An 11268-nucleotide genomic window follows, 5' to 3' on the forward strand; every position below is an offset into this window, starting at 1 on the left:
CGCCCCCCCCCCCCAACCCAGGGTCAGGGCAGACATGGCCTGAGGGAGCCCAGCTCCTGCCTCCTCTGCAACCTCTAGCTTCTGGAACTTCATCTTTCCCCACTAATAGCTCGTTTACCATCAGCGTTTTAAATAATTAAACTAGAGCTTTGCTACAAAAGAAACACATGCTTGTGGGAGAAAAAAAATCAGTGGGAAAGGATGATATCAAGGGAAAAATGAGTTCCTCTCTCCATCCCACCCCTGAGCTCCTGTCCCAAACCTCAGAGGCAACCCCTCTTAATGTTTTAGGTCCCTTTCCAATATTTTCCTAAATGTGTGTAAACTACGTTGGTGTCCTTCTGTGTATTCTGTTCTTCCACTTACTCCTTTTTTACTTAACAATATGCATAGCTTGGACACCTCACCCTGTTTCCTACAGACCTACCACATCCACTATTAAAGCTACTTGAGTCTCTTCTATTAAAAAAATAAATAACAGAGAAAAAAAAATTTTAAGTAGGGAGGCACACTCTCCGTAGGTCCTTCTGGTTATCTCGTTTGCTCTCCTCACCTCCCCTTCATAGGGAGCTTCCCTGAAGCCCTCACCTCCCACACCTTCTTCAGCCCCCTGCTCCCTGGGGCCCACTCCCCCACTCCAAACTGCCACTGGCCTTCTGGTTGGCTTTAGCAGTGGGAGAGATTCAAACACTTGTCTTCATCCTTCTAGACTTCCTTTACTATCAGATACTCTGTCCCTATCCTGCTCAGTGTCCTTGATACCTGCCTCAGGCCCCCATCCCTGCTTCCTCACCTCTGGAGTGTCATGCAAAGTCACCATTTCTTCTGATTCCTTTAACAGCAGGTTCTCCAGAAACCCACCCAGGGCCCCTCCCACTCTGCACCCAGTCTTCCGCTTAGAAGGAGGACAGTCCCAAGCCCAGCTTCCCCCCATGAGGACCACTTCTGCACAGTCCCTGTAGTAGGTTGAACTGTGACACCCCCCCCCAAAAAAAAGATATGTTCACATCCTAATACCCAGAACCTGTGAATAAGAGCCTTATTTGGAAAAAGGGTATTTGCAGATGTAACTAAAGATCTCAAGATAAGATCATCCTGAATTATCCAGGAGAGCCCTGAATCCGGTGACAGTTATTCTTATCAGAGATGCCCAGAGGAGAGACACGGGGAGAAGAGGAGGTAGCCATGTGAAGACAGATACAGAGATTGGGGTGATTCTGCCACAAGCCAAGGGATATAAGAAGCCACCAGAAACTAGAGAAGGCCAGGAAGGATTCCCTCCCAGAGTTTTTGGAGGTGTGGCCCTGAAGACAACTTGATTTTGTACTTCTGGTCCTCAGGGCTGTGAGAATAAATTTCTTTTGGTTTAAGCCACCAGTGTGTGGTAATGTGTTACAGCAGCTCTAGAAAACTGAACAGCACCCCCAATTCAACTCAGTAGCCTTCTCCAAAGCTGCTCCTCATCAGATGGATGAATCAGCCACCTGAGGGTCCAAGCCAGAAACTGGCATGATCCTTGCCTCCAAATTCTTTGAAAGCTCCCACCACCATTAGGACAGGTTCTGCTGCTTTAGCAGGGTGTACAGAGCCCCTGGGTCCACCATGGCCACTTTTGCCTTCTCCTCACAACATTCTACACCTGCAATCTGTGAATGAGCATGTTCCCTGGTGTCTGGGCCTAGACCCGGGGTACTTGAGTGCTTCCTGTCTCCAAACCAATTTCTCATCTCCTTCAGGATGCAGTCCAAGCATGGTGCCCCTGAGAAGGCTTCCTGACCCTCCCCCAACCTTGCACATACATGTACACTCTCTCCAGCTCTCCTTGCATCTTTCTCTCACAATGTAGGACAACCATCAAAAGACAGAAAGTCACTACAGGGTGGGAACCATGGCTTACTCATCCTTGTACTCCCAGTGCCCAAGACAAAAATAAACATGCAATAAATATTTGTTAAATGAATAAATGCTTCTGGGTTCTGGCTGTCTTAAAATTGAGTGTCTGTGTTCTCTGGGGATTTCATCTGCCTGGCCCAGGCAAAAACCCATTCACTTAGCAAACATTCACTAAGCATCATGTTTGTGTTTGACACAGCAGATAACTGGGAGAGAAGGTGAGGTGTGGAACGCAGTCAGGAGTCCAAAGCAGGGGCTGAAGACTCAAGCTCCACCAGGCCTTCACAGAGGTGGCCAGGTCTGAGTCAGGTAATGAAGAGTAAGCAGGGGTTTAAGTGAAAGAAGAGTTTTTAAATGACTAATAATTTTCTATCTTTAGTTCACAATCCTGTGCATAGCCAAATCCCACCCAACTGCAAGGACTGAGCAAGTACAAAGGTTTATACCCTAGAGATAAGGCCTGGAAGGGCTCACTGCTGAGTGGAATAGAACCTTTTCATGAAAAGTTACTGTAAGGCAAGCCCCAGGATGAGGCCTAGTTGTTGTTGACCAATAGACGCTGGCTCCCATTTTAATCCCTCCCCACTCTGAAGGATCTGAATGCTCGCACAAAATGCGTCTTGCAAGAGAGTCCTTATCCCCATCTCTAGAATGTTCTCCAGCCAGTTCACCTATACAAAACACTAATTTCTCTTTTCCCAAGACTCTTGTGGTTTATTTCTCCCTAACACCCACAAACTCTACTTCTTTTCCTAGAATGACATGCCCACCTCATCTTTTTTTTTTTTTTTTAATTTCTAGGAGAGAGAGAGAGAGTGTGTGTGAGCAGGGGAGGGTCAGAGAGAGAGGGAGACACAGACTCTGAAACAGGCTCCAGGCTCTGAGCTGGCAGTCAGCACAGAGCCCGACGTGCGGCTCGAACCCACGAACCGCGAGATCATGACCTAAGCGAAAGTCGGACGCTTAACCGACTAAGCCACCCAGGGGGCCCCCACCTCATCTTTAAAACAAACCTATTTCCATCCTGAGACCCTTGATTAAGATACCCTCTTGACAGGTGTGATGGAAAGCAGTAGTCCAGCATGATTTCAGGAGGGACCCTGAAGTTCATCCTGTCCTGGGTGTCCCTCTTTGGCTAGGAAGAGCCCTTTTTGACCAAGTTCTATACCACTCCTACCCCTAGAGACAGTTGTTCTACTTTCACCATCCACTAGCACTCTTATATCTGAGATCTGGCCCTCTGGCAGTAACTCCACTGCAGCCAGCTGAAGAAAAACAAGAGTGAAAGGGAAAGTATCTTCCAGCTTTGTGCTGGAAGTAGTGTCCAGCAGTGTGCTAATCTCACAAAGTCCTAGTGATGCACACGACCGGCTGGGAATGGGAAAACATTTGCACTGATGGTGGTAACTAACTCCTGTGGCTTGCCAGTGAGAACAGTTCCTTCTCAAACCAGATCCAGTTGGCCTCTACCTCCAAGGATCTGCCAGAGGCCCAGTCACTGCAGGAAGTAGGGGCTGGGACTGGGCCATCAGTTGAACTGCTGGGGGGGCTCTGGCTGGAGGCACTGACCCAGACAGACACCCAGGGTAGAAGCCTAGCTCTGGGGAGGAGGATGGTCACTGGAAGTAGGGAAGGAGAGCCAGGTGGCCACAGAGAAAGTCACAGAGAGTAAAAACCTGTTTTTTTTCCCTCCCAGGTTCTTTTCCCTTCTGGGTGCTGGGCAACAAGGAGAAAAGTGGCTTGTAAAGGTCACTTGGGGGTTGTGCAAACACTGAGAGGCCCAAAGCCTGCCACATCTAGACTTCCTAAGGTCTCTACTAATCAACTCAGATCTTCATTGCCCACCCAGAGCCCTTCAGATCCTGAAGCACTCTCCCTGGTTCCCCAGACCCATACTTGCTGGCCCCAAGGTCTCCCCACCCCAGCCTCTGGGCCCCAGACCTGGTTTCCTTGCCATAGAGAATGCGTTTCACCTCCCTCAAGTCTGCGGGTGGCAGGTACTTCTCCAAGCACTGCTCCAGCGACTCCCATTCAGGCCCCTCCATGGCAGGAGTCTGCAAGAGCCAAGGTCCAAACTAAAACTGCCTACCCTTTGCCCCCAGAAAGAGGAGAAGGAGGGGCCTACAACCAGGTTCGCGCACGCGCTTTCCCCTCTTCCTGCGCACCATGGGCCCGGGCCGGGCTCACGTGAGGACACGCCTCCTCCTCGCGCCTCCACGTCGCGCAGCCAATCAGCGCTCCAGGGCTTCGAGGGTGGAACCGCCCTTTGCCCTTCGCACCTCCTCCCGCATGCTCCAGGACACGCCCATTCCACGGCCGACTGCCCCAAGCCCTCACACCTTAGCCGCAGGCAGCTCGCTGTCGCTGCTTCCTTCCTGTGGACTTCGGAGGTGGGGGTGGTCCGCAGGACCATTCTGTTGCTCGCTCTCTCTGGCCTCTCTAGCCTTTCCTGCCGTCCGGTTCCTATTAGAGGTGTGGGGCGGGACCGAGAACCCAGAGAGGCGATGAGGCAGGCCCGGGCCCTGCCTCCCGGAGGCAGCGGTGCGGTCTGAGGGAAGTGCCTGGCAAGTCCTGTTGGACCCTCGCGGGGCCGGTTCCCTTCACAGCCCGTGGGCAGGGCTTCTCCCCGCCCGGAACTCGTTCTGGGGTCTGCTGAACATGGGCAGCAAGCCGGGCCGGCCCACCGCACGGGATTGCGGAGGAATGTACCGGACGAGTTTCAGTGTCCCAAGGGCAGTGGCTGCACCCCCGTCTTCCAGTGCCCGGTGTTTGTGAGGACTTCTAGCCCCGCGAGGGGCCAGGCTGGGAGCCCCGGCCGCGCGCGCCCACCCCGAGCTTCGGGGTCAGAGCCCTGGCCTCGCTCATAGCTTGAGCGAAGGGTCGAGTGATCCCGTGCGCTTTCGTGGAGTGCATACTGCAAAATGCTGGGTCCCTGGGCAGCGGCTCACTCTCCGGACCCTTGGGCCCCCTCCGAGCGCTGACGTCTGCACTGAATGTGCCCACAGGGGCACCTTCCTAGGAGGGGGCGCTTTCTCCTGAGATGGTAGGGGTGAGGCCCCTCTCGCAATTCTCCTGATCCAGAGAGTGCTACTCCTTCGTGAGCCAAAGAAGGTCCACTTTTCAGCCCAAGTGATAAATAAGACAGAGCAGCTCAACTCTGGTGGTGAAGCAAGCGGGCCCCAATCGTGGTTAAGCAACTTGCAAACCTTGTGGCCCCAGGAAGGTTATTCAGACACTCTGGCCTTCTGTTGCTTTATGTGTAAAATAGGAATACAACTACCTTGCAGGGTTAAGAGGAAGATGAGATAGATAAGCACAAAAGGAGCTAGAAGTGGGGGGCTGTAGACCAAATGCTTTTGATATTTTATATAAGTCAGTAACACACAACTGCTAACTGGCAGTTTCCAGTTATCTGATGGAGCTCCCTTTTCAAGAATGCAAACTTTGGCTGAAGCTTTTTGCATCTAAGGCTCTGAGATAAGGACAATGCACAGAGAACAAGACTAGTACTTTTTCTTCTTGGTTTAAGGTAGGGACAAACTTGTAAATATTGAGAGATAACAGCAGATTTAAATAATATGACGTGAAAAAGGTATACAGTATTCTATGGAGTTCAGAGGAAGGGGTGATTTCTGGCCTAGAAAAGGACATTGTTTAAGGCCTAATAGAAGAAATCTCATTACAACTCAAAATGCCTCAGAGGAAACCACACACACACACACACACACACACACACTATACTTCTCAGGCCTGTTCTTATCTTCCGTATGATATTTCTTATTTTAGTTAATGGCCTCACTGCCCACTCATTTTGCCAAGCCAAGCCTTTGGGAGTTACTCCAACTCCTCCACGGTCTTTCTTTCTCCTGCACAATCAAGCATCAAATTCTGCTAAATTTATCTCCTAAATGTTGTTAAAATCCTTCACCCTCCCACCCCATGCCTATAATCATGTCATCTTTTGCTTGGCTTGTTGCTAGTCTTTTAACTTATCCTTCTACCTCTGATGTCTATCCCTAGTTGTCTTTCTAAAACTAGTATCTTACTATCCTTTATACCGTCACATTCAATGTCTCCCTCCCTGAAATGACATTTTATCAGAAGATAGAGTTTTGTGAATTCCTACTTATCCTGCAAATGGGCTCAAATATTGCCTTGTCTATAGCCTCTTCTCCAATTGCTCTAGGAAAGATATAGGCTTCATGAACCCTTTATGGATACCTCTATTAGAGCATTTATCAAAAACTATTGTGTAATTATTTCTGAGCCATAAGCAGGAACTGGGTCTGATCTGCTTTTGTGTCTACAGAGCTCTGGCACCTCAATAAATGACTGGTGAAGGAATTAATTCTGATGGGATCACGGGCAGATTCATTAAGATGGTGATATTTGAGCTGGACCTTGAAGCAGAAGTAGAAACTATTATTACTGGTTAAATTGCTTAATCCATCTTTCCCTATTGTTCAGTGACAGGTTGTTCATACTAGGTCATTATAAACCAGGATTTCACAAATACGAAATGCTAACTTGAGAAAGATTTTAAAAAGTCATATTTAAATTTTTATATTTGCCTAATTTATTTTTTACTTTAAACAGTAAGACACTTCACTAGATCCTTTTGTGGTAATCATTAAAAAAGACTTTAAGCTCTGCCCTAGTTTCTTTTTGAAATACCTAGACAAGGGATGCCTGGGTGGCTCAGTAGGTTAAACATCTGACTTCAGCTCAGGTCATGATCTCGTGGCTCGTGGGTTCAAGCCCCATGTCAGGCTCTGTGCTGACAGCTCGGAGCCTGGAGCCTGCTTCGGATTCTGTGTCTGTGTCTCTCTCTGCCCTTTCCCTGCTCTTTCTCTGTCTCTCAAAAATAAATAAACATTAAACATTTTTTAAAATTAAAGAAATGCCTAGCCAAGGGGCGCCTGGGTGGCTTAGTCGGTTAAGCGTCCGACTTTCGCTTGGGTCATGATCTCGCGGTTCGTGGGTTCGAACCCCGCGTCGGGCTCTGTGCTGACTGCCAGCTCAGAGNGCCTAGGAAAGCCCCAAAGGTTTTAACTGCATGCAAGCATACAATGAGGGTCTCCTCCCTGTTTGGAAGACCATCTTTTTTTGTGGCAACATGGTGTGGTTTATGGAAATATGCCACAACCTCAATATGGTGGTTATCTCTGGAGAAGGAGGTAGGAGAATGGGATTAGAGGAATGAGCTGATATATAAATATATAATATTTAATTCTTTTTAAAAAAGATTTGAAGAATTGGGGTGCCTGGGTGGCTTAGTCGGTTAAGCGTCTGACTTCAGCTCAGGCCATGATCTCACGGTTCGTCGGTTCGAGCCCCGCGTCGGGCTCTGTGCTGACTGCTAGCTCAGAGCCTGGAGCCTGCTTCAGATTCTATGTCTTCCCTCTCTCTCTGACTCTTCCCTGCTCATGCTGCCTTTCTCTCTCTCTCAGAAATAAATTTAAAACATTAAAAATTAAAAAAAAAGATTTGAAGCATTAAAGCATCATTTCCTATCCCCCCAAAAAAGATTTATAGCATATGATAATAACATTTTTTTAAAAATCTGAGTATTCATTATTATGCTTCTCCTTATACTTGAAATATTTTATTAAAGATTATTTAATAGAAAAAAGAGCCTTAGACTAGGAATCAGGAAATCTACAGTGTAGTCTGGGTTCAACCTTTATCTCAGTTTTCCTGTTATAAGAGGGGAGGGGAGGGAAAGAGGCTGGGAAGGTAGTTTACAGAGATGAACTAAGCCTTTCCTAATTCTAATAAAATATGATTGTAATACTTACATGCTTATTTATGACAAAAGAAGTTCATTATAGAGACTGGTTTTATAGAGAGAGCACATTTGTTAAAAATGTATTAGTGTTTGTTTTTAGGTGTTAATTTTAAATTCACAATGTGCATTAATTTTAATTCTTTTTTTTTTTGAGAGAGAGAGAGAAGATGAGCAGGGGAGAGGTAGAGGGAAAGAGAGAGAGAGAGAGAGAGAGAGGAAACCTTAAGTCTCCCCTCTCCCATGCAGGGCTCGATCTCATGACCATGAAACTATGACCTGAGCCAAAATCAAGAGTTGGATGCTCAGCCACTCAACTGACTGAACCACCCAGGTACAGCCAATTAATTTTAATTCTTAAGGAAAGTGTTTAAAGTAGTATGGCCTCTGCTTATCAACATTTGAAGGACTAAACTTTTATGATAATCATGGGTGAGCAATCCTTGCAAAGGCCATGACATGGAAATCCCACCTGTCCCCTTTTCTCCTATGAGCTAGAGGGCTGCTGATGCCATGATTTAGCACTTCACAGCACACACCAGCTTTTGCCTCTTTCTGTCCTATTTCCTCCTCCCAGTAATACTGTGAACTATGGGGCAAAGGTTCTTGGTATTTGTCAGATTTCCAAGTTAAACATGACACTTAGTAGAAATGAAAATACAGGAGACAATATTTGTCTGGTAGTCATGGGGGAAAACTGAGGTGACCCAATTTCTTTTTTTTTTAAATATTTTATTTATTTATTTATCTTTTAGAGTGAAAGAGAGGGGGCAGAGGTAGAGAGAAAGAGAACCCCAAGCAGGCTCCATGCTCAGCGCAGAGCCCAACAGAGGGCTCAATCTCCTAACCCTGGGACCATGACCTGAGCCGAAATCAAGAGTTGGAAACTCAGCTGACTGAGCAACCAAAGCTCCCTGAGGTGACTTGATTTCTAAGTAACTTTCTAGAGGTCCAATTTCAGTGTTAACTTGTCTCTGCATAGTGTTCCTCAGCTCAGAAGACACAGTTCTTTGTTTGCTAGGGTTCATTGTATCATTATTATCCTTATGTAGACCTAAGTGTCTCACATGAAAGAGTTTTGGAATAGTATATCCAAGCTGACTGAAAATGGATTTTGTAGCAGAGCAGAGCCAGTTCAGCCATAATGGTGATTTATGAAGTTTCTTTGTCTGCCTTTTAGTGGCCTGAATGTTTTCTCTTGTTTTGCTTTATCCTTTGTTTGACTTGCTTCCCCTCTCTGGACTAGCCATGTTCTTCCCTGCAAGGCCTTCTTTATTCTTATTAAACTTGCATAATCCACTGTAATGTTAGTTGACCAACACTAGAATGCTCTGATCAACTCCATTGAGTTCAAGGGACTGTTGAAATTCTGTAGAAGGAACCTCTGATGGTGGAAGCATCAGGAGAGGCCCTGAAAGAAATATTTAGATCAGAAAACCACATCCCTCAGATAATGTCATTCAGTAGCCTCAATTTTTTCTGGAATATGGCCTATCTGATGCATCTTTTCCATTCCTATTGCTACTTGTACATTCCTTGTACAGGCTCTCATCATTTCCTAAATCATTTCAACTCATAATCAGTCTTTCTGCCTCCCAACTTCAAATTCTCCATTGGCCTTGATTCCTACGGTGATCTGTTTTTCAAGGGCACTCCATTAGTTTAGTCTGAAGTCCAAGAGGGCATGGATTTGACCTCATTTCATGCCATCATTCTTTCCTTCCCTATACTTTGGATTCCAGTATTGTTAAACTGCTTCTAGTTGTACATTCCATATCACTTCATGCCTCTTTGTTTAGCTCCTTGTTGATTTATATAGTTCTTACCCAAACCTTAAGATTCAAGTATCTCTTCAATAAAGCCTTTGATGACTTCTTTAGGCTTACCTAAGTTCCCATTTCTGTGTTGCCATAATATTCAATCTGTGAAGTTTCTTGAAGATAGAGGTATGACATGTCTTTGAATCTACAGAGCTTTGCATATAACTGCAGCAAATTATTGTTGAACCAAATTGAACAACATGTCAATATTTATAAATGTTTATAGTCACTTGGTGAGTCCTTTTTACATACGTAAACTCAGTACCTACTTATTTAGCCTGCTTTTTAAAAAGACCACAATTGGCTGTAGGAAATTCATAATCATCTCCTTTCAATAAGACTCTCAGCCTTTGCCCCCTGATCATCTAGGATACAAGTAGTCCAAATCCTGTGTACAACAACTACAATAGATATTGGGGGAGAGAGTCCATCCTTGCGGGCTACTTCATATAGCAGTGTTCTGTTCATGGGAAGTTGCTGGTTCAGTACGTCATGGTTCATCACTCTCTAATTAGCCTCCTAGTTCATATTTCTTTGTATTGAGAGTTTGGTGGGATCCTTGGCCATAACATTCTTGAATTGTAGAGAATATGTTTCAGATTCCATTTTCAGAAAGTCCTAGCTGTAGGTAACAGACAGCTGCCTACTTGTATTTTGAGAAACAGTTCATTGTAACAGATAGAACATTGAATTGGGTATATAAACAGGTTCTAATCCTGGTTTTGCTATAAGGTAATTGCAGCTTTAGGTAAATTACTTGATAGCACTTCCTAATCTGTTAATTTAAAGGTAGTGGACTAATTCTCAGAAATTTTATGATTTTATTATTACTAGAGCTTGGCATCTCTTAAATATTGTAAGAACTGCTTTCATTGAGGCTCCCCTCTCCTTTTTTTATGTGAAGAGTGAGGGCAAGTAGAACACATGTTGTCTAACACCTGGAGGAGAACTCCTTGGATATTAGTGCCTTAAGGCTAGGACTGGGCCACATTTGTACTGGAATGCTATGGGTACAATGGGAACTGCACTGGACTAGAAATCCAAGGACTTGGGGTTCAACCCTGGTTCTATACTTTTTTGGCTATGTAACCATAGACAAATCATGCCGTTTCTGAGCTTTGTTTCTTTATCTATAAATGAGAATAACAAGGGGTGCCTGGGTGGCTCAGTTGATTAAGCATCCAGCTCTTGATTTTGGCTCAGGTCATGATCTCATGGTTTGTGAGACTGAGCCCCGCTTTGGGCTCTGTGTGCTGACAGTGCAGTGTGTTTGGGATTCTTTGTCCCTTTCTCTCTGTCCATCCCCTGCTCATGCTGCTTTCTCTCTCATTCAAAATAGATAAATAAACTTAAAAAAACCCAAATGAGGATAACAATATCCATTCCTCTTCCTTTGATTTGAAATCATCAAATAAGCTAAGTTGAAAAATCTTTAAAAATCTATACAGGAGGGGCACCTGGATGGCTCAGTCAGTTAAGCATCCAACTTAGGCTCAGGTCATAATCTCACGGTTTGTGGGTTTGAGCCCCGCGTCCGGCTCTGTGCTGACAGCTAGCTCAGAGCCTGAAGCCTGTTTCAGATTCTGTATCTCCCTCTCTCTCTGACCCTCCCCTGCTCACGCTGTCTCTCTGTCTCTGTCTCTGTCTCTGTCTGTCTGTCTGTCTCTCTCTCTCTCTCTCTCAGAAATAAATAAAACAGGGGCACCCGGGTGGCTTAGTTCGTTAAGCATCCAACTTTCGCTTAGGTCATGATCTCTCGGTTCGTGGGTT

General features: G+C 45.7%; 1 protein-coding gene across 1 annotated transcript in view; it reads right to left on the reverse strand.

Moving 5' to 3' along the window:
* The window catches only part of UPB1 (beta-ureidopropionase 1), a 29329-nt gene extending 25391 nt beyond the window's left edge, over positions 1-3938 (reverse strand). The window contains exon 1 of the mRNA XM_077775417.1: positions 3835-3938. Coding sequence (XP_077631543.1) covers positions 3835-3938 — 104 coding nt within the window. The remainder of the gene's footprint in view (positions 1-3834) is intronic.
* Between the last annotated feature and the right edge of the window lie 7330 nt (positions 3939-11268).

The sequence above is a fragment of the Crocuta crocuta genome, unplaced genomic scaffold (assembly GCF_008692635.1).
Source record: "Crocuta crocuta isolate KB4526 unplaced genomic scaffold, BGI_CrCroc_1.0 scaffold313, whole genome shotgun sequence".
Classification (NCBI taxonomy): Eukaryota; Metazoa; Chordata; class Mammalia; order Carnivora; family Hyaenidae; genus Crocuta; species Crocuta crocuta.